General features: G+C 43.7%; 1 protein-coding gene across 3 annotated transcripts in view; it reads right to left on the bottom strand.

Moving 5' to 3' along the window:
• The window catches only part of LOC122550775 (microtubule-associated tumor suppressor candidate 2-like), a 456058-nt gene that overhangs the window by 27251 nt on the left and 404273 nt on the right, over positions 1-24534 (bottom strand). For all 3 annotated transcript variants that reach the window (XM_043692024.2, XM_043692025.2, XM_087988203.1), the window contains 3 exons: positions 12113-12327; positions 7031-7136; positions 1310-1383 (listed from right to left, as the gene is read on the bottom strand). In XM_043692024.2, the coding sequence (XP_043547959.2) occupies positions 1310-1383; positions 7031-7136; positions 12113-12327 (395 nt within the window). The remainder of the gene's footprint in view (positions 1-1309; positions 1384-7030; positions 7137-12112; positions 12328-24534) is intronic.

Raw genomic sequence — 24534 nt, 5'->3', positions numbered from 1 at the left:
TACAGCACATAGAATATGCTATCTGTACATTCCAAAGGTTTCCACCTTCAAGATTAAAATGTTTCAAGAATGAAAAGCAACCTGGGTTCTCCTAGTCATGGAATCACATACAAATTACAAAATGACTTTCGCTATCCAGTTCTTTGTAAACATGCAGATGACACCAAAATTGGAGGTGTAGTGGACAGCGAAGAGGGTTACCTCAGATTACAAAAGGATCTTGACCAGATGGGCCAATAGGTTGAGAAGTGGCAGATGGAGTTTAATTCAGATAAATGCAAGCTGCTGCATTTTGGGAAAGCAAATCTTAGCAGGACGTATACACTTAATGGTAAGGTCCTAGGGAGTGTTGCTGAACAAAGAGACCTTGGAGTGCAGGTTCATAGCTCCTGATAGTGGAGTCGTAGGTAGTTAGGATAGTGAAGAAGGTGTTTGGTATGCTTTCCTTTATTGGTCAGAGTATTGAGTACAGGAGTTGGGAGGTCATGTTGCGGCTGTACAGGACATTGGTTAGGCCGCTTTTGGAATATTACGTGCAATTCTGGTCTCCTTCCTATTGGAAAGATGTTGTGAAGTTTGAAAGGGTTCAGAAAAGATTTACAAGGATGTTGCCAGGTTTGAGGATTTGAGCTCCATGGAGAGGCTGAACAGGCTGGGGCTGTTTTCCCCGGAGCGTTGGAGGCTGAGTGGTGACCTAATAGAGGTTTACAAAATTATGAGGGCCATGGATAGGATAAATAGACAAAGTCTTTTCCTTGGGGTCAGGGGAGTCCAGAACTAGAGGGCATAGGTTTAGGGTGAGAGGGGAAAGATCTAGAAGAGACCTAAGGGGCAACTTTTTCACACAGAGGACGGTACGTGTATGAAATGAGCTGCCAGAGGAAGTGGTGGAGGCTGGCACAATTGCAACATTTAAAAGGCATTTGGATGTGTATATGAATAGGAAGGGTTTGGAGGGATATGGGCCGGGTGCTGGCAGGTGGGACTAGATTGGGTTGGGATATTTGGTCAGCATGGACAGGTTGGACCGAAGAGTCTGTTTCCGTGCTGTATATCTCTATGACTCTATGAGATTGTTTCTTTTCTCTCAGAAACTCAGTCCCTAATTACGAGATAAAACATACACAAACAAACGTGGTTTCTATATGTGGTTAGTCTACATATGAAGAAGCAGCACTCCGAAAGCAAGTGCTTCCAAATAAACCTGATGGACTATAACCTGGTGTTGTGTGATTTTAAATTTTGTATACCCCAGTCCAACACCGATACCTCCAAAACATTTCGATATGTGGCCATTCTTAATACTAACCTGCAGAGAAAGTCTTAGTTTTTCAAAATCTTCTTCTAATGCCGATCTCTCCAATTCATGGATGGCTTTTAGGTCTGAAAGAAAAATGCCGCAAAGTGAAATTTCACTGAACAAATGCTTTTGAAAAGATCCAATTTCCTTAAGTGAGGATGAGCTTGGAAATATTGAAAAAAAAATGTGATTGCTTGCTCAAAACAAAGGAATTATTTGGTCTCTCTATTGCCGCAGTAATGCTGGAAGGGAGGCATCAGAGATTAGTTTATTTAAAAAGGAAACTTCTGCGAAGTAGCCAGCAGAGGCTCATCCAACAGTGTTTTCAAATGGCCCATGCAATGGGCAATCTATACTCCACTGCAAAACAAAAGAGAGAACTTTAAATAGGCTTGTGTCCAGTTCCTACATTATATTTCAGACTCGGAAGAATCTTTGGCGCTTGATTGCTGAAGCAAGTTCTCTGCGTGACCTCCTCCCCAACACCCCCCCACCCTGGCCAAATCTGCAGACCTTAAAAGGAACTGATGATGCACAACATGCCAAGTACAGTCAGTCAGTCAACCTCTTTATTACATTGGCATATTTTACAAGATTTTCTTTAATGTTGATCATTTACTGGGAGATCTATTTTCTTTTATTGACGAGGGTTTTGTTTTAAATTTGTTTTGTGCTTTCACATATAGGGTCTTATGAATCAAATGGTGCTATTAGGAGTGGCCTCTCCCCTTCCCTAACATACTTTTAGATTTTAACCTCTCCCTCCACCTAACACACCCGTTCACTGCTCACCCTCAGCACAAACCCCTTCCCCCACCTAACTTCCCTCTCACTGCTCACCCTCAGCATATACCCCTTTCCCCCATATAACACACCCTCTCACTGCTCACCCTCAGCACAAACCCCTTCCCCCACCTAACACACCCTCTCACTGCTCACCCTCAGCACATACCCCATTCCCCCACCTAACACACTCACCCACAGCTCACCCTCAGCAAGTACCCTCTTCCCCCACCTAACACACCCTCTCACTGCTCACCCTCAGCACATACCCCATTCCCCCACCTAACACACTCACCCACAGCTCACCCTCAGCAAGTACACTCTTCCCCCACCTAACACGCACACACTGCTCACCCTCAGCACATACCCCATTCCCCCACCTAACACACTCACCCACAGCTCACCCTCAGCACATACCCCATTCCCCCACCTAACACACCCTCTCACTGCTCACCCTCAGCACATACCCCATTCCCCCACCTAACACACCCTCTCACTGCTCACCCTCAGCACGAACCCCCTTCCCCCACCTAACACACCCTCTCACTGCTCACCCTCAGCACGAACCCCCTTGCCCCACCTAACACCCCCCTCACTGCTCACCCTCAGCATATACCCCCTTGCCCCACCTAACACACCCTCTCACTGCTCACCCTCAGCATATACCCCCTTGCCCCACCTAACACACCCTCTCACTGCTCACCCTCAGCACGTACCCCTTTCCCCCACCTAACACACACTCTCACTGCTCACCCTCAGCACGTACCCCTTTCCCCCACCTAACACACCCTCTCACTGCTCACCCTCAGCAAGTATCCCCTCCCACCACCTAACACACCCTCTCACATTACGCTGAGCATGTTGTCTCTTCCCCAACCTAATACACCTTCTCATTGCTCACCCTCAGCATGTACCCTTTTCACTCACCTAACACACACACTCACTGCTCACGCTCAGCACGTACCCCGTTGCCGTACCTAACACACCTTCTCACTACTTACCCTCAACATATACCCCCCTTGCCCAACCTAACACACCTTCTCACTACTCACCCCCAGCATATACCCCCCTTCCGCGACCTAACACACTCTCTCACTGCTCACCCTCAGCAAGTACCCCCTTGCCCCACGTAACACACCTTCTCACTGCTCATTCTCACCACATACCCCATTCCCACACCTAACACACCTTCTCACTACTCACCCTCAGCATATACCACCCTGCCCCGACCTAACACACCCTCTCACTGCTCACGCTCAGCACGTACTCCTTTCACCCACCTAACACCCCTCTCACTGCTCACCCTCAGTACGTACCCATTTCCCCCACCTAACACAGCCTCTCACTGCTCACCCTCAGCACGTACCACTTTCCCCCACCTACACACCTTCTCACTACTCACCCTCAGCATATACCCCCCTTGCCCAACCTAACACACCCTCTCACTGCTCACCCTCAGCATATACCCCCCTTCACCAACCTAACACACCCTCTCACTGCTCACCCTCAGCACGTACCACTTTCCCCCACCTAACACACCCTCTCACTACTCACCCTCAGCACGAATCCCTTTCCCCCACCTAACGCACCCTCTCACTGCTCACCCTCAGCACATACCCCTTTCCCCCACCTAACACACCCTCTCACTACTCACCCTCAGCACGTACCACTTTCCCCCACCTAACACACCCTCTCACTACTCACCCTCAGCATATACCCCCCTTGCCCAACCTAACACACTCTCTCACTACTCACCCTCAGCACGAATCCCTTTCCCCCACCTAACACACCCTCTCACTACTCACCCTCAGCACGAATCCCTTTCCCCCACCTAACGCACCCTCTCACTGCTCACCCTCAGCACATACCCCTTTCCCCCACCTAACACACCCTCTCACTGCTCACCCTCAGCACGAACCCCCTTGCCCCACCTACACACCTTCTCACTACTCACCCTCAGCATATACCCCCCTTGCCCAACCTAACACACTCTCTCACTGCTCACCCTCAGCACGTACCCCCTTGCCCAACCTAAAACACCCTCTCACTGCTCACCTTCAGCACGAATCCCTTTCCCCCACCTAACACACCCTCTCACTGCTCACCCTCAGCACGAATCCCTTTCCCCCACCTAACACAGCCTCTCACTGCTCACCCTCAGCACGAATCCCTTTCCCCCACCTAACACACCCTCTCACTGCTCACCCTCAGCACATACCCCTTTCCCCCACCTAACACACCCTCTCACTGCTCACCCTCAGCACATACCCCTTTCCCCCACCTAACACATCCTCTCACTGCTCACCCTCAGCACGAACCCCCTTGCCCCACCTACACACCTTCTCACTACTCACCCTCAGCATATACCCCGCTTCCCCAACCTAAAACACCCGCTCACTGCTCACCCTCAGCAACTGCCCCTTTCGCCCACCTAACACACACACTCACTGCTCACCTTCAGCAAGTACCCCATTCCCCAACCTAACACACCCGCTCACAGCTAACCCTCAGCAAGTACCCCCTTCCCCAACCTAACACACCCGCTCACAGCTAACCCTCAGCAAGTACCCCCTTCCCCAACCTAACACACCCGCTCACAGCTAACCCTCAGCAAGTACCCTCTTCCCCAACATAACACACCCTCTCACTGCTCACCCTCAGCACGTACACCCTTGCCCTACCTAACACACCTTCTCACTACTCACCCTCAGCAAATACCCCCCTTCCCAACCTAACACACACTCTCACTGCTCACCCTCAGCATATACCCCATTTCCCCACCTAACACACCCTCTCACCACTCACCGTCAGCAAGTACCCCCTTCACCCACCGAACACATCCTCTCACTACTCACCCTCAGCAACTACCCCTTTCCCCCACCTAACACACCTTCTCACAGCTCACTCTCAGCAAGTACCCCCTTCCCCAACCTAACACACCTTCTCACAGTTCACTCTCAGCAAGTACCCCCTTCCCCAACCTAACACACACTCTCACATTACCCTCAGCATGTCGTCTCTTCCCGAACCTAATACACCTTCTCATTGCTCACCCTCAACACGTACTCCCTTCCCTCACCTAACACACTCTCTCACTGCTCACCCTCAACACATACCCCCTTCCCCCACCTAACACACTCTCTCACTGCTCACCCTCAGCACATACCCCTTTCCCCCACCTAACACACACTTTCACTGCTCACCCTCAGCACGTACCCCCTTGCCCCAGCCAACACACCCTCTCACTGCTCACCCTCAGCATGTACCCTCTTCCCTACCTAACACACCCTCTCACTGCTCACCCTCAGCATGTACCCTCTTCCCCTACCTAACACACCCTCTCACTGCTCACCCTCAGCATGTACCCTCTTCCCCAACCTAACACACCCTCTCACTGCTCACCCTCAGCTTGTACTCTCTTCCCCTACCAACTCACCCTCTCATTGCTCACCTTCAACATGTCGTCTCTTCCCCCACCTAACACATCCCTTCACTGCTCGTCCTCAGCATGTACCCCCCTTCCCCCACCTAATACACCCTCTCACATTACCCTCAACATGTACCCTCTTCCACCACCTAACATAGCCTCTCACTGCTCACCCTCAGCATGTACCCTCTCCCACCAGCTAACACATTCTCTCATTGCTCACTCTCAGCATATACCCCTGTCCCCCACTTAACACACCCTCTCACTGCTCAGCCTCAGCAAGTACCCCCTTCCCCCACCTATCGCACCCTCTCACTACTCACCCTCAGCATGTACCCTCTCCCACCAGCTAACTCACCCTCCCATTGCTCACCCTCAGCATATACCCCGTCCCCCACCTAACACACCCTCTCACTGCTTACCCTCAGCATTTACCCTCTCCCACCACCTAACACACACTCTCACTGCTCACCCTCAGCACGTACCCCCGTTACCCACCTATCACATCCTCTCACTGCTCACCCTCAGCATATACCCCTTTCCCCCACCTAACACACCCTTTCACTGCTCACCCTCAGCATGTACCCTCTTCCACCAGCTAACACACTCTCTCATTGTTCACCCTCAGCATATACCCCCAACCCCCATCTAACACACCCTCTCACTGCTCACCCTCAGCATGTAGCCTCTCCCACAACCTAACACACCCTCTCACTGCTCACCATCAGCATGTAGCCTGATTCCCCCACCTAACGCACCCTCTCAAGATTTGACGTTTCAAGCATAAGCTCTTCATTAGGAATGAGGTCCTGATGAAGAGTTATGCTTGAAAAGTCAACTCTCCTGGTCCTTGGATGCTGCCTGAGCAGGCTGTGCTTCTCCAGCACTACACTCTTCGGTGCAGGTAGTCTGTCAGTCAGCGCAGAAGTTAATGAGTGTGTACTAAGAAAGCACTGCAAATTATAAACCTGTTGGCACCCTCCAAGTCATGGAGGGTGAAGGATGGAGAGAGATGGTGGTCATGGGGCAGGCATGGAAATTGGGATGAAGAAGCAGTTACATGGTGGCCGGGACAGGTGAGCTGCAGCTGCCAGGTCCCCATTCTACTCGGAAGTTGTGTCATCTAGCCTGTTGTAGGAGAGGAGATTTGGATGTAGTGTAGAAATAAGACAAGTCAGAGCTTTTATGAGAATTAAATGCATGGAAAAAAGATGGTGAGATTCTGAAGTCACTATTTAAAGCTGAAGTGAAAAAGTCTCCAAAATATTTCTTGACATCAAGATTTGGATTTTTCCTTTCTCCCCAGAATTTCTCGCTTTACCTGATGCTGCTCATTCCACACCAGGTCACTGCCAAATTCTGTCCAAAATATTACTTGCACAATGTTAGACTTCTCTACGACAAGTCTTACTCATGTTTCTTTCAACAACTGCTTAATGAGTATTTCTCAGGTTATTTTCTTTGTCCTTTTATACAAGCAGTATGTCACACAGCAAGTTTAAATCAAACATTTGGATTACCTTCAATTTTCTTTTCATGCTCATCTTGCAGAATAGTTATTGTAACAGTTTGATTGTTCTCCATTTCTGTGATGGCACTGCTATGGTTAGCCACCAAATCTTCCATCTGATAGAACACAAGAATACAGCAACTGCTGAACAATTTCACTCTGAAGTCCCAATTTGTGACTATTTCATAGCAACACAGTTCCTCCTACACTTGCAACAAAACAGTTTTTACTAATTTGTGATATACAAACAATAACTCATATTAGAACATTAGAGTGTGAACATTTCTGGTATAATGAGCTAAATATCTGAAGCTCAAATGTTTTACTGGCGATGTCCCAATATGATAATTTAATGATACACCAATTGTGACAAAAATGTTATGATTACAACTCTGCCACAAATATGCATTGATTTGTTAGAAACATTGAAAATGTGTCAGTGGGCCTATGTGGTGTAGGTTATTAGCAGACTGTCACTTTATCTTTAACAGCTGGGTTTCAATGAAGCTAAAACTGATGGGACAATAGTCTTCTCTGACTTTTAAGAAAAGGTGGCAAGCTACTGTACAGAATTAAATGGGAAGCAATGCCAGTCACTTTAAATGGTGTGAGAAATTGAAATTTTCCTGTAAAGCAATGGTGTTATGTATTTGAAATTAAGCATAAAGTACATTATTGGGGAAGAAGATGAAAGCATTTACTTTGTATCTAATTTGTCTTATTACACACTTGGGAATTTTTTTTCAACAGACATTCTCTAATCTTGATGAGATATAAATTGCTTCACAATTTACTTTCTTATTGATAAAGACACAGTTAGACCAGGTGAATTTTCAATACTTGTTTAAATTTTGTTGTATTTTATTCAGTTGCCATCTTGGCACTCAACAGTGAATGAGCTATTCTAATATTTGGGGCTAAAAGAGCTAAATAAAATTAGTCTTCATTTCTGTATGGCAGTTTCAAGATAGCAGCTGGTTGTAACAATTGCACAAAATATTATAGATAAATACATTTTTATATTAACCATATCTCTTTATGAAACTGAGTCCATAAAGTAGTAGAATAGATGATTTAACTTATTTCACTTGTAAAGTATATGTTCAGAATTCATCCATGTCTGGGAGCAGTTACAGCTTTGTCATAAAGGATATAAATCTAGTAATACATTTGTTCATATTGTACACCACCTCTTCCTATTTCCTGCAAAATAATGATTTAGTCCCACTCTGAAAAGTGCATCATTTGCTGTACTGGTTTGATATTCTTACAATAACTGTATGAGAATAGCCAATTAGTGTCAATTTTTAGATAATAAGTTTGCTACACACTCCTTAGACCATTGTTCAAGTACTCCAATGTAATCATACACAACACTCAACAAGTATGAGGAGAAGGAAAACACAGTATAGGCTGAAATTAAGTGCTTTCTTTTGCCTATAAGGACAATGCATCTCAAGATGTACCAGCTATCTGTCATAACATGCAAGGATGGGCTCACATAAAACACTACTGAAGCAGGGGAGGTGAGAGTATGTAACTTAATTTAAATAAACTGGATAGGAAACAGCATTTCCCAGGTGGGGTGGGGGTGCCGGTGGGGTGGTGGGGATGGATGCACTCTGAGAAGCCGATCATTCTTTCTGGTTTGTGCAGTGATTGTAACAAGGTCAGCCACATAAACCTCATACAGCGCGAGTTCCCTGATTGGGACTGTTAACTTGTCAGGGAGCCCTGGCTGACAGATAAGAACAGGAATGTCAAAGGTTCTGTTCACTCTGAGAGCTGGCTCTGAGGGAGCTGGATCCCTACTATAGGAAGGATATTGTGAAACCTGGCAGAGTTCAGGAAAGATTTACAAGGATGTTGCCAGGGTTGGAAGGTTTGAGCTATAGGCAGAGGCTGAAAAATCTGGGGCTGTTCTCCCTACAGGATTGGAAGCTGAGGGGTGGTCATATAAACCTCTATAAGATCATGAGTGGTATAGATAAGTAAAATAGGCAAGGTCTTTTTCCCAGGGTAGTGGAGCCCAAAACTAGAGGGCATAGATTTAAGGTGAGAGGGGGAAAGATTTAAAAGGGATCTAAGGGGCAACGTTTTCATGCAGAGGGTGATGAGTGTATGGAATGAACTACCAGAGGAAGTGATGGAGTTTGGTACAATTACAACATTTAAAAGGCATCTGATGGGTATATGAATCGGAAGGGTTTAAAAGTATGGATAAAGTAATGGCAAATGGGACTACATTAATTTAAGATACCTGGTTGGCATGGACAAGTTGGACCAAAGGACCTGTTTTCATGCTGGACAGCTCTATGACTCTCCATGTGTAAATAAAGGGTGATCTGGTGACAGGATTCCGGCCTCTGTTGAGTTATTTCAGTGGCAACGAGAGCAAAACACGCTTCTGAAGAAATTCACTTGCAACAACAGAGTTTGAGTTAGGGTAAACATTTCTGGCATCATGCCATTATTTGAGAAGCTTAACTCGTTTGATCCTGCCATCAAAAACTGGGTCCAGTATTCAGAAAGAATGCGTTATTTTTTCTGACCAAATGATATTGGGGCAGATGAATAGATTAGATTACTTACAGTGTGGAACCAGGTCCTTCAGCCCAATTCAGAGGGTCCTTCACACTGACCCTCCGAAGAGCAACCCACCCAGATCCATTCCCCTACATTTACCCCCTTCACGTAACACTACGGGCAATTTAGCATGGCCAATTCGCTTAACCTGCACATCTTTGTGAATGTGGGAGGAAACCGGAGCACCCGGAGGAAACCCACGCAGACACGGGGAGAATGTGCAAAGTCCAAACAGACAGTTGCCCGAGGCGGGAATTGTACCTGGGTCTCTGGCACTGTGAGGCAGCAGTGCTAACCACTGAGCCACCGTGCCGCCACCAAATAATTCTCCTGGCAGCTTGTGGACCTACAGTTTTTTTTTGGTTATTCGGAGACTGACTTTTCTTGAGGGACCAAATACTAAAACCTTTCAAGCATAAGCAGATTTAGTTAAGGAATATTATAAACCCAAGCCTCCTCTGAGATGCTATTGGCTTTACTTGTCAATTCAACAACCAGGGGAATCCATATAGGCATTTTTGACTAGGTTAAGACAATTAGCAGAGACATGTGACTTTGGTTTAACCCTTAAAGAGATGCTGAGGGACCATTTGGTATTTGGGATTAATGATGTAACCATGCAAAAGTGCCTTATATCTGAAACCCAACTGGACTTCAAACAGGCACCACAACTGGCTTCACCATTGGAAAATGTGGCAAACAGAGCATGAGTTGCTGGGTTTTCAATGGAGGTTGACACCCTTGCCAGTCCGACTGAGCTTGGGGAACACCATTGGAGTGAAGGCAACTTCATAGCCTCAGTTAGGACATATCTTGAACAGAGGGACTCTAGGTCAGCCCACAGCAAAACCCCAAAACAAAGCCAAGCCTCAGCCAAACAGTTAAAATTTTCTTCAAGGTCTGGGCCGGCAGGCCATTGTAGTAGCAGTTGGTATGCACACTTGCGACAGCAGAAGAATCCCACTAGGCCTGAGTGAGTAACAGAACTCATAGGCCAGTATCCAGGAGGGTGCACACCTTGGAAAGTCCACCTAGATCTGGTTCAGCACAGTTAAATTGCTTAGCAACATCCAAATCAGAACCAATCAAAATAACTGTCTGGTTAAATGGTCACCCAGATCTAATGGAGGTCAACACCAAGGGGCTGTTTCAGTGGTTGCAGGACCAATCTTTAACAAAATTTATTCTGGAATCCAACCTTTAAGTTTGCACAAGACCTCTGCTAGACTGAGAACCAAAGCCGGGGAACCTATATTGGTTAAGGGTACAACTTCAGTTCCAGTCTGTTATGAGAAGCAGCTGGTTCAGTTCCAACTGATTGTAGTAAAAGGCTCGGGCCCAGACTTCATGAGGCAAAATTGTTTGAGAAAGATTCACCTCGATGGGCTCAACATTTTTCAGTTAGAAAATGGCTGCCTGAATGACGATCTAATTAAATATCCAGACGTTTTCAGGAATGTCTAGGGATTATCAATGGAGACAAGGCCATCGTACATGTTGAGCAGGAAGCAATTCCATGATTCAGCAAGGCTGTTCAGTGAGATTTGTCTTACGGGCAAAAGTAAAGGCAGAAGTAAGAAGGCTAGAAAACGAAGGGATCATTAAACCAGTCCAGTTTGTGGAATGGGCAGCACCAGTTGTACCAACCAAGAAGCCTGACAGGTTGGTTCAATTTTGTAAGGATTTTAAACAAACAGTAAACCACTTTTCGCAGCTGGATAAATACCCAAGGCCTTACATAGAGGATCTATATGGAAAGCTGGTAGTGGGGCTATCCTTCACAAAGCTGGACATGAGCCATACATACTTGCAATTATGGTTAGATGACGATTCCCAGGAGTATGCTACAATTAATAAAAATAAGGGTCTGTACCACTATATGAGACTATTATTTGGCGTATTGTCAGTGTGTGCAATTTTTCATTGAGCGATGGAGAATATTTTACAAGGTCTACCCCAGGTCACCATTTCATCGAGATGGGAAAGTGGAGTCGCAGGTAGATAGGATCGAGAAGACGACGTTTGGTATGCTTTCCTTTATTGTTCAGTGGATTGAGTACAGGAGTTGGGAGGTCATGTTGAGACTGTACAGGGCGTTCGTTAGGCCACTTTTGGAATATTGCATGCAATTCTGGTCTCCTTCCTATTGTAAGGATGTTGTGAAACTTAAAAGGGTTCAGAAAAGATTTACAAGGATGTTGCCAGGTTTAGAGGATTTGAGCTACAGGGAGAAGTAGAGTAGGCTGGGGCTGTTTTCCCCGGAGCATCAGAGGCTGAGGGAAGACCTCAGAGGTTTATAAAATCATGAGGGGCATGGATAAGATAAATAGACAAAGTCTTTTCCTTGGGCTGGGGGAGTCCAGAACTAGAGGGTATAGGTTTAGTGTAAGAGGCGCAACATAATAAAAGAGAATGTTCAAGTTGGGAGTGCACTGGAGAGACTATGAATTTTCAGGCCCATTACCCCCTACCGTAAACAGATTATAACATAGGTTATTGCACTGACCTGTTCCTCATGCTGAGACTGAATTTTCTTGAGGTATTCCTGGTGTTCCTGCATGAGACGCTCTTTCTCTGAAGCATAATGAGCCTTCAGTCTTTCTTCAAGGTCTAGGAGCTCCTCTTGTTGTTGCAAATGCAGCCTCTGTAGCTCGTTCTCAAATCTCCTCTCCAGCTCCTCCTTCTCCTTTTGCAGCTTTTCACATCGTGTTGTATTGAGGGCTGAAACAAACAGTACAACAAGCTAAAAGTGCTGATTATTGTTCAAGATTGGGATCCCAAATAATAACAATAAGAAAATAAAAATAATAAAATCTTTAGATTATCTCAAAACCTTGGTTACATTTGGAGAACATCCTTTAAGCTGCACAACAATTATGAAGAAGTACTGATAGTTTATGGTCTGTAACCTTTGATATCCATTGCACCTGAACATAAAGTATCACAGAAAATGCGTATCAACGTAATGATGAAATTTATCTTTGAAAGTTTCTTACTACAGACTATTGTAATTAATAAGCTGAAAAAGGTGTAGCAATAGCACTCCATGTAACATCCACTGACTGCTAGATCTATATGTTAACTACATCCTTTGTCTTTTGATCTGGGTGTCTTCATTAACTATTCTATTCCTTTTCCTATGTTAACAGTATAACTACCATCTTTTTCCAGCTCCTTTCAGTTCTGAAGAAGGGTCACTGGATTTGAAACATTGTGTTGCTTCGCCCACAAATACTGCCAGAACGTGCTGAGTTTCTCCAGCACTTTCTCTGTTTATTTACATTTGCATGAGTCTTGCATGATGTCTCAATAGAGATTTTCTTGTTCCTGATCAGTTAACGTTAATTGCACTGCTTGTTGTCCAACAATAAACCACACCCAATTTGCAAGACAAGTGGCTCTTCTCTAATGGCTTAACCTCTACCATTGATTAGACAGGTCCTTAGTCTTGGCGTAGAAAGGAGGAAAGACCAGGAGGTCTGGGTTCAATTCTCACCTCAACATGTGAGGAATATGGCATTCAGAGAGAATGTATTCAAACAGATTAAGTAAGAAAATATTCCGGCACAGTACAGGTCACCAAAGATTGGTGCTTTCTTCAGGGACTGGAGTACATTGCATCAAAAGCAAGACCCCACATCCAACCCCAGAAGTGACATTTTAATTTAGGTTTTATAAGTTGCTATCAACTACTTCATTTTTGTTTTTGTTACTGTGCCCCAAATGAGACTGTCTCACTTATTTATGAAAAGATTAGAAAGGAGGATAGGTGGCAGTGAGCGACCCCGGCCACAAACCACCAGCATTAGCAACTGGAGCCCAAAACAAGGTTTATGGATTGAATGTTTGCACTCTTGTAGCATCTTAGAAGGTCAGTGTGCTTGTTACACATCTATGTGAGAACAAGCTTATCCTGATCTTAAACTCAAAATATAAAGTAAACCTGGATGCATTTAAAATACCTGGGTGCATCAGTTTTGTGATACTGAACCTAAAGCTGGAAAGACCAACAGCATCATACCAATGAAGAAACAGGGGACAGAATTCAAACTCCAAAGGCAATATTCCAAATGCATTTTTTTTATTCTATATTCATGCATACTTATTCTACCGCACAAACTGGTCAACGTGCACATTGTCATTTAACATGTCAACAAACTATCCCTTCTCTTCAGATTGTATGAGAAATAGTGAGACATTGTACTCTCCAATACAAAATATCACTGGAGTAAACAAGGGCCTGGAAAATCCACAGGATAGGATTCTGGCAGTTACGCTGGCATTGTGCTGGCACAGAACTCTGGCACAGTAATCCGCCTGAATTTTATAAAGATTGAATGAAGACAGGCACACTTGTGCTGACTCCACATCGGATCATAAGGACAGAGGATCGGTAATTCTGTGCTTAGGAGATCCTGCTTCCACCTCTTAGATCAAAGGCCATAGGAGTGGGCAGATATATATCTAGCCCCACTTAAGAGTCAATGATTTTAACCAGATGTTCTGCAAATATTTTGGACTTCACAGGATTAACTGATGTCTGGAATGTTTTAGGATGGACTCATTTTAAACACTTAAAATACATGTACACTTCTAGAGAAAAACAGACATCATGTTGAAGCATTTAATCCCAAGAGAGTGAGTGGCTTAATTTTTAGCAATCCTCAGGCATCATCTTAGTCGCAGATCTCTGACCTATCTGAGACAACACTGTGATGTAAAGACCCTGAAATAAATTGTCCATCTCGGAAGAAGCATCATGGATTTAGTAAACGTATACAGGGTTAATAAAAGTATTGTAAAATTTTGTGATCTATCCAGCTCCTTAACATACAACTGGTCATCACCAATAATACATTTTGCTATTAAATATTTCACCAGATACAATTACTAGCAGTCTTCTCAGCATTTATTTCAACATTCTGATTGTTTAACAAATATATTTTCACAAAACGGGGTAACCATTAACTGGTTACCGAAATTAATTGGAAACAAGCCCAATGTTGTAAAATATGTAGAACACCGTGAGAGGAATTTGGGAGATGGCTTTAAAATTCAAATTAGTCCTCCATTACCTAACGTTAGCAAGGTTTTTAACAAGCCTAATTATCTGCCATTATGATGTGGGGAACAAGGCTAGAAAGCTCTACTTCGTTCATGACATCAGTAGGACCCCAAAATAACAGCCTGAGATCTTTATTAGATATGGGTTAGAATCATACAGTCATAGAGATATGTAGCATGGAAACAGACCTCTTGGTCCAACTTGTCCACGCCTAACCTAACCTAGTCCCATTTGCCAGCATCTCTAAACCCTTCCTATTCTGATATCCATCCAGATGTCTTTTAAATGCTGTAATTGTACCAGCCTCCACCACTTCCTCTGGCAGCTCATTCCATAAACGTACCACTCTCTGCGTGAAAAAGTTGCTCTGTGGATACAGTGGTTCTGGGCCTGATAGACAAATGGAACAGAGTGCACACATAGGGAAAGCTCTATAAAGAGAAAAGCAAAAGAGGAGGATCTTCTCAGAAGACCATGGGTTTTCAAAGAGCAACTCTTATATTTCCACCTCACTCAGGAACAATGCCTGATTTAGTTTCGAGGAGGTGGTAGTTCTAAAAGCAATAACCTCCTTGCAGAGGACATGCAACCTCACATCAAAGTAAATGTGACAGGGTCCAATGGCTGTAAGAGGCAAAAGTGAGGACTGCAGATGCTGGAAACCAAAGTCTAGATTAGAGTGGCACTGGAAAAGCACAGCAGGTCAGGCAGCATCTGAGGAGCAGGAAAATCAACATTTCAGCCAAAAGCCCTTCAGCAGGAATGGAGGCAGGGAGCCTCCAGGGTGGTGAGATGGGGGGAGGCTGGGTAGAAGGTAGCAAAGAGTACAATCGGTGAATGGGGGATGGGGATGGAGGTGATAGGTCAGAGGGGAGGGTGGGGGAAGGTAGCAAAGAGTACAATAGGCGAGTGGGGGATGGGGATGGAGGTGATAGGTCAGAGGGGAGGGTGGGAAGGGAGATTGGCAGGTAGGACAGGTCATGAGGACGGTGCTGAGCTGGACGTTTGGAACTGGGGTAAGGTGGGGGGAGGGGAAATGAGGAAACTGGTGAAGTCCAGTGGCTGTAAGAGTCATACTTGCATTAAACTTCTATACTATAAAAAGAAAGTTTAAGAGAAACCTAGCTGGCCTGGCAGCGTCAGTGGAGAGAGAAGCAGAGTCAGTCAGTTCCAAAGGAGAGTCATACTGGCCTTGAAAAGCTAACTCTGTTTCTCTCTCCACAGGTGTTGCCAGATGAGTCAAATTACTTCAGTATCTTCTGTTTATTTTTCAGATTTCTGGCACTGCTCTACTTAACTTCGATCATTTCAGATAGGAGCAGGCAACACAACAAATACCTTCCACACCTGAAAACGGTTGAAGATGAAATTTTTGTTCTAAATATGGATGTCATGTACAGCAGTCCAGTGGTATGAGGGAGAACAAGTACCAAGTTAATGGAAGAAAGCAAAACCTTCTGATAAATATGTTTTCTTTCATGAGGGAATTTCAATGGTAAAATTTGATCAAAGTTATAAGAAGTTATTATATTTCAAAAGGTTACAGTGCTTAGAACAAATGAAACTTGCACCCTGGTGGTTTGGAGGATGGACATTTAATTCATTCACGATAAGGGTTCATAATTTAGTTGACCATTTCTAGATTAAGTGTTGTGGTATTTTTATAGTAAAAGGAAACCAGTAAAGCAACATTTTATAGTAATATAATCGACATTTTCTCTTGTTACACTGTTAAATTTCTGAGGTCTGGGACTGTGTCTTTAACTAGGATGAAGTGTTTCACGAGACCTGTTTGCAAGTCTCCCTGACAAGAGGCATGGCTGAAGGGCAAATCGGGGACAGGATTGTTTCGCTGGAAAGAAGGCATAAGGGAGTTACATTCAAAGCAGCATTTCCAGTGAATCTCAGGAAGATTATGAGTATATCAAATTATAAACAATTATGCTTTAAATGGTCCATAAAATTCCAAGGTAGAATATAATTGGGATTGAAAGAAGAGCCGATCAGTATTTCTACCAGGATACCAGGGTCATGTGATTTACCTCACCCCCTAGAATTGAGGGCAAACTGGGGTGGAAGCCCATGGAATTACTGACATGGATAGGAAAATGGTTGAGTAGCAGGAAAGAGAGTTGGAATAATGGGTAAGTGCTGAAATTGGCAGCATGTGTCCTGCAGGAATCTGTGCTGGGGTCTCAATTATTTACAGTATTTATTAACTAGATCAGAAGTCACACATCACCAGGTTGTAGTCCAATAGGTTATTTGAAATCACATGCTTCATGTAGACAGCCTCACCCCTGACCTTGGGTTCATGTCGCGTTACACATAACCCCACTATATTGTTCAGTATTTGTAAAATCATCCTTGCTGTCCTGTTTTGACATCATCACATTGATGATTTGTCATGATCTCGCTACCTTAATTAGTCTGTACAGTTTTGGATTGTTTGTTATTTTGGTTAGACCCTCGGCATGTGTCTCTCATACCCATTGTGTCATTCTAACCATTCGGTTTGTCTTCAGCGCCATCGTCTTTTTCAAATTTTTGTAATTTCTCTCTGCCTCAATTAATCAGATCATAGGTTATTATTTCACTTGCTATTCAGCTGTTGACATTTTACTCACACTTTTGATCAGCTGCAGAGACTTGGTTATTCAGAGTATCAACACTCCACCTATACCATTTGTACGATCTCTCTGCCTATAAGTTCTATATCTACGCACTTCTCTTCACTTCACCCAATGAAGGAGCAGCACTCCAGAAACTTGTGATTTCAGATAAACCTGTTCGACTATAACCTGGTGTTATGTGATTTCTGCCCACTCCAGTCCAATATCAACACCTCTACATCAATACTTACGAATGACATAGGTAATGGCACAAGAGCTCAAACATCCAAATTTGCTGATGACACAAATTTGGGCAACATTGTGGACAGTGATGATGACAGCATAACATTACAAAAGGATATTGATAGATTAAGTGAATGGGCAAAGATGTGGCAGATGTATCTTAATATAAGTGTGAGGTTATCTATTTTAAACCAGGAAAAGATAGATCAAGGTATTGTTTTAGAAGGCATAAAGTTAAATACAGTGTATGTATAATGAGATTTGGGGTTTTAGGCGCATAACTCTTTAAAATGGCACAAACAGGTACAGAAAATAGTCAGGAAGGCTCATGGATTGCTGGCCTTCCTATCTATAGGACTGGAGTATAGGGATGCAGACATGATACTGCAGTTATACAAAACCCTAGTTAGACAAGGATTTAACACCACACCTTGTTTTGGTCTTGGAGGGAGTTCAACATAAATACACAAGGAAGACACACGGTGAAGTATCTCGACAGAGGCAGTTATCCCATCATCAAGTTGAAATAACTCCCCAAAGGCTGCTATCCTGTCACCAAATTATGCTTTATTCACACTTGCATAGTACACAACACTTTTCTAGCTCCGTCAGAGCCAGCTCTCAGAGTGAACAGGATGCCTGACACTCCTTTTTATATCATCAGCCGGGATTCCCTGACTGGATCAGGTGTCATCATTGAATCTCTGCAGTGTGAAAACAGGCCATTTGGCCCAACAAGTCTACACTGACCCTCTGAAGAGTAACCAACCCAGACTCATTCCCCTACCCTCTTACTGTACATTTATCCCTGACTAATGCCTCTAACCTACACATCCCTGAACACTACGGGCAATTTAGCATGGCCAATTCACCTAACCTGCACATCTTTGGACTGTGGAAGGAAACCAGAGCATCTGGAGGAAATCCACGCAGAAAAGGGGAGAATGTGCAAACTCCACACAGTCACCTGAGGCTGGAATTGACCCTGGGTCCCTGGTGCTGTGAGATAGCAGCGCTAACCATTGAGCCACCGTGTCACCCACAATTCGGGAACTCATACTATGAGATCCACTTGGCTGACCTCATTACAATCACTGCATATGACTTCAGGGGTTAGGTCACGAGGAGAACTTAAGCAAACTAGGCCTTTATTCTCTAGAATTTAGAAGATTAAGGGGTGATCTAATCAGATTTTCAGGATATTTACAGGAAAACAACGGGTGGTTAAAGGGAAACTATTTAAATTGATTGTGGGTTCTAGAACCAGGGGACATAGTCTATGAATTAGGACCAGAGCATTCAGGAAAGCTGTTAGAAAGCACTTCTAGATGCAAAGAGTAGTGGAGGTTTGGAACTCTCTTCCTCAAATGGTGGTCAATGCTAATTCAAGTGTTAAATTTTAAATTGATATAGACAAATGTTTATTAAGCAAGGGTATCAGGGCTATGGGCTCAAGACAGACATGTGGAGTTAAGCCACAGATCAGCTTTGGTCTTGATGAACGGCAGGGTGGACTCAAGGGGCTGAATGGCCTACTTCTGTTCCTATGAAACTCAGATAGAGGAGAGAGAGGAACCTGCTGCAGGCCAAATATCCCCATGGTTCATCATGCAGGGATATGGGCGGGACCACAAGCTTAGTTTAATATAACCAAATTCATGCAGATTAGAAACCAAGGCTGGAAGATTCACCTAGCTTGTACTGCAGGGAGAATCATCGGGAAAATCTCTCTTGAAGGAAAGTCATACTTAACACAAAATATTAGTTATTTTTCTCCCACCATGGATGCTCTCATATCTGCTAAGTATTTCTGCATTTTACATTTTTATTTTGGAATTATCATTTTCAATATCTTGCTTTAATTTTGCACTTTTAAAGTCAAAATTGGTTGTTAGTTCATCTCCAGACTTAGAGACAGAAAACATGAGAAAGGGACAGGGAGGAGAGGGATTAAGTCAAATTGAAGAATGTTAGACATTGACAGCAAAGTTCATAACATTTTCAGTTCAGATTGGATAAGAAAATAGCACTGATACAATCAATGTACAGGGAATAAAAACGGGGAACTGCGCAGGGGGGCATATCCAATAAAAAAGGAGCCATAGCTAAGGCTTGTACAAGTTGTGTGAGAGTTCTTTGGTATATTTTATGGAGGTATTAACCAGTTTATTTCATGAATTAGCCTCCCTTTGACACCATGGACATAAATGGGCTCATATGAAATCAAAAACAGAAACAAAGGGGATGGATTTCAACTTCAATGGGAGTGGAAAACATCAACACTCATATCTTTCATGTCATCAACCTCCTGAAACTCTTCCTAGGAGTAATTATCAAAATAAAATTAGATAGTGAATCACAAAACTGGTGGCATTGTAGACAGTGAAGAAGATTTTCTAAGATCACAAAAGGATCTTGATCAAATGGGTCAATGGGCTGCAAAATGGCAGATGAAGTTCAATCTGGATAAATGCGAAGTATGGCATTTTGGTACAACAAATGGGGCAAGACTTATACAATTAATGGCAGAGCCTTGAGTAGTGTTGTAGAACAGAGTGATCTAGCTGTTCAGGTACATAATTCTCTGACGTTTGTGCCACATATAGACAGGAAGGTTAAAAAAGCAATTAGCACACTTGCCTTTATTGGTTAGTCCTTTGAGTACACAAGTTTGGAAGTCATGTTGAGTTTGTACAGGACATTGGCGAGGCCTTTTCTGGAATACTGTGTCCAGTTCTAGTCGCCCTGTTATAGAAAGGATGTTCTTAAGCTGGAGCGGGTTCAGAAGAGATTTACCAGGATGTTGCCCAGTATGGAAGGTTTAAGTTTTAAAGAAAGGCTGGATAGATTGGATTTTTCACTGGAGAGTAGGAGGTTGAGAGTCAACTTTATAGAGGTTTATAAAATCAGGAGAGGTATAGATAGAGTTTGTGATTTGTGTATTTTCCCTAGGATGGGGGATTTCAAGATGAGGGGCATATTTTTAAAGTGAAGGGAGAGAGATTAAAAAAAGACATGAGGGAAACTTTTTTATACAGACAGTTGTTTACATGTGGAATGAATTTCCTGTTGAAGTGGTGGATGCGGGCACAGTTAAAACATTTAAAAGACACTGATAAGTACATGAATAGAAAAGGTTTGGAGGGATGTGGGCCAGGAGCAGGCAGGTGGGACTATTTTAGTTTGGGATTATGTTTGGCTTGGACTGGTTGGACTGAAGGATCTGTTTCCATGCTGTATGATTCTATGACTTTATATTACTGCAGGCAACCAAAGGTTTGAACCAAAGGAGGAAAGCTAGATAAACAGGTAAAGAGTGTTAGGGCAGAATCCAAGGAGCAGAGGTCTCATCTACTAGCTCGAGAGCCAGCTAGAAACACAAGTTACAGAAGGCCCACCACATTTTGTTCCACTCAGCATTTCACTGCAAGTAGGTTTTGCCTCACGATCAAGGAAACCAGGGGTGAAAGTCCCAGCCACTGAGAAATGCCTGGCAATCCAAGGCCAGCTGACCTCCACTGCTTGGCAGTGCTACAGGGGAGGTACTGACTTCTTCTGGTACTACATCCACTAGAGCCTCAAGTTGAAGACAGACTCAGACACAAGTAGGTATTAACAAAAATGAGTTTGCAGATTTGGGTCATGGGGTGGGGGGTGCTGGAATGCGAAAGGATAGCAGCAAAAGTAGAGCTAGCTTTCAGTAGGTACGTTCCATCTCCCAAGCTGCATCCCTCAATCAGATAGTGAATGACTTTGAAAGAAGGACCTCACCATGAAACTGCAAGTAAAAATGCTAGTGTTTGTTTATCATGCTGCCTATGTAGCAATGAGGCTGAAGTCTTTCAGCAAAAATTAATTATCAACTAAAAGGCCTCATTTGGTGGCAGAAGGGAAGGTTATTCACAGAACTTTCTGCCCTGGACTTGCTTAGGCTAGAGTGGCAAGGTATTTGGGCTACCTCCTACCATCCAACCACCTAATTAAATATCCCCTCACCACAGGCAAGGGAGCAAGATACTATCCGAAGGGAGGGAATTCCAGATATTAAAGCCCAGGCAGTTGAAGCTTTGATTCCCAATGGTGAAGCACTGGAAGTCTGAGAAACACAAGAGACAAAATCTGAGGAAGATTGTAGGGCTATGTAAGGTCACACAGATAAGGAGGAGCATGACATAGAGGGATTTGAAATTAAAATAAAGGATAAGGATTTTAAAATTGGTAATATTGAATACGTTACCACTTACATACCCCACTCACTTTTACTGTTACTGTCAGCTTTCGACCTCTATTGAAAATTCTTTCAACCAAATGCTGAAAATTATCTAGCATAATGTCTACGCTTATATGCAGTAATGTTTAATTCAAAGCTGCGATAATAAATAATTTAAGCCATGTTGCTAGTCACCATATTTGATGGAAATAGAGCCAGAAGTAATTTTTTGTGCATTTTGGGGGTAAAAAGGTCTTTCAGGGATTATATTTTGAGTTTGAGAATGTATAATTACAATTTATGATTATATATTATTCGATAAATGAACTTCGGGAGACAATTCTATCTAAGTATCTCATGTCACTTAACTGTCGTTAGAAATAAAGTAATAACCAGAACCATTTCATGGAAGTATTGAAATTTCAATATCATTACAAAATGAGCCTTGACTGGGAAAAGCTATAACCACTGTAAAATGAATTGAAAACATTTTTTATTAAAATATCACCTCCATTAAAAAAATATGATATGAATACATTATACTGGCTGAGCAGATATGAAGCACATTACATTTAATCAGAATAATTATGAGGCACAGAAGCAAAAGTCTTATTCACAGAATCCATCTTCAAAATTCTGTGGAAAAAAAATGCCTGACATCAACATTGGTTGAATGATTTTTGTGCCTTTTTTTAAGCAATTTCAGAGGTGATGCTGACCACAATGGAGGTGGAAGAGTGTCTGAAACAATTTATTTGGGCCAGTAATGTGAAGGAGCTGAATAAACATCAGTAAGTGCAATCACTGCCTGAGAATCAACTGTTTAAGCTCTTTCAACACCCTCACAGTGTCAGGTGCAGAACCCGTTCTAATCATGTGATAAACAATGATCATTTAAATAAAAAGTATTCAACACTAGATCGCACTAAGCCTATTCTCAGCTTCCACTAAGGGCACTTCAGGCAGCCCTGGAGAACAATCATATGCAGCTCTAGGCCTTAGGGCCTGGCTGTAGATGTGGGTGTGAGACGTGTGGCCCAGCTGGCTGTGGGGCACCAAAAAGGACACTGGGGAACTGAGTGGTTGGGTAGCACACTTTGAGTCAAAGAGACAGGAGCTTCTGCCTACCCCATCGATCCGAGGCCTCTATCAAAGAACTGGGGTTCATTACTCCAATGATTTCACGCAAGAAAGGAGTTCTGGAGTGTGCAGACATACCAAATACTCCATTCACCTTAGCCTCCAAAGCCATGATAACAGCCATTTGGATCTACATGGGCAGATGTCAGAATTGTTGAGCCTCTATCATGGCTGAGTGCACAATGGTGTTGATGAAACGGATCACTCTCCTCTATGGTGAATGACATGGTCCCTATATTCTGTGCAAAGTCCTGACACAGGCTGGAATTCCACTCCTCCATGCACCACAATATCTCATTCACCAGCTTCTCAGAGTTTGAAGATGGGTGCCCATAACCTTCTTTGGTTGCCTGGGCCCTGAAAGTCAGTTTCTGCATCATCTGCATTGGAGCTGTGCAATCCCATCCTCCAGAGAGCTGGCATTTATGATTTCCTCTTGACCTGTTCCCACACTTGGGCCTAACAAATCACCTCGTGCAAACCCTTTCCTCCTCTAGCACAATAGTGCCAGTCTCTGGGTTGGGTGGGGGGTGGGGGGGGAGTGTTCAGAATGTGCTTTGTCCCTATAAAGTGGCAGAAAAAAATACACATTTTGTGGACCTGAAATCAAAGGGATTCACAAAGTATAGATTCGAGTGTGAAGGGAGAACTTGAGAGCTGAGTGACTGGTGAAAGAAGCTACAGTTTGTGAAGCAGATGGTGTAAGATCCTGAAGCAAAGGAAAAAGAAATTACAAGTTGCTTCTATTTCCTGAGGAATGCAATGCAATATCTCCTCTCGTGAAGTTTCCCAGAGTGGCCATGCCTCTTCTGCCTGACCATGGGGACCTGCGTGGCTCCTTCCACAGCAGGGTGCAGGCAGACTCAACAGCCTCAGAAAACCATGATTTGGAGGAGCCGGTGTTGGACTGGGTTGGACAAAGTTAAAAATCACACAACACCAGGTTATAGTCCAACAGGTTAATTTGGCAGCACTAGCTTTTGGAGCACTGCTCCTTCGTGGCGCTCCGAAAGCATTGTGTGATTTTTAATCTATGAAAACCAACTCCTGCCTCATGTTACACACAACCTTCTCCTGCAGAAAGGAGAGCTGTATTGATTGTGTCCATCTGCAGTGTTTACAGAATTGAACCTGCCACAATCAAATATTTTGTTAGTACTGTGGAAGCTCGGTGTGTGGGGAAATTAGGGCTCCAATTTTAGGGGCAATACAAGGGTGAGTGACTGATTATGGCGAGGTGAGGACAGTGGCATTCTTTCAGAGATAATTTTGGAGAGCTAAGGTAACTTTATTAACCATTGCAGCCATGAGTTGGGAGCTAAGATCCTGGCATCAACATCCACTAGAATCTCTTCCCGTTGCCAACAGTTCAGCCTGGAGTGCATTTTGCTCTGTGGTAGAATCAAAATCCCTCCAGCCTGGATCTCCACAGCAGAACTGAAGAAACTAAAAGCTGGTTCTGCATGTTCTGCAGCCATTTTGTTTTTTTTCCAGAAACATTCCCTGCCATCTACAACTGTTTAACCAAAAACAGTTTATTTTAAAAAGGCTGAGCTGGTGAGATTCTCTGTTTACGTTTGTCATGGAGGTTCTCTTCCCTTTAAATCACTTCGGGCTAGGTGTACTTGGGCAGGTGGTGATGAGCTGTCTTCTTGATT

The sequence above is a fragment of the Chiloscyllium plagiosum genome, unplaced genomic scaffold (assembly GCF_037043375.1).
Source record: "Chiloscyllium plagiosum isolate Xiang-an unplaced genomic scaffold, Cpla_swu_hap1 HiC_scaffold_6, whole genome shotgun sequence".
In the NCBI taxonomy this organism is placed as follows: Eukaryota; Metazoa; Chordata; class Chondrichthyes; order Orectolobiformes; family Hemiscylliidae; genus Chiloscyllium; species Chiloscyllium plagiosum.
This window is presented reverse-complemented; position numbering and strand designations above follow the sequence as displayed.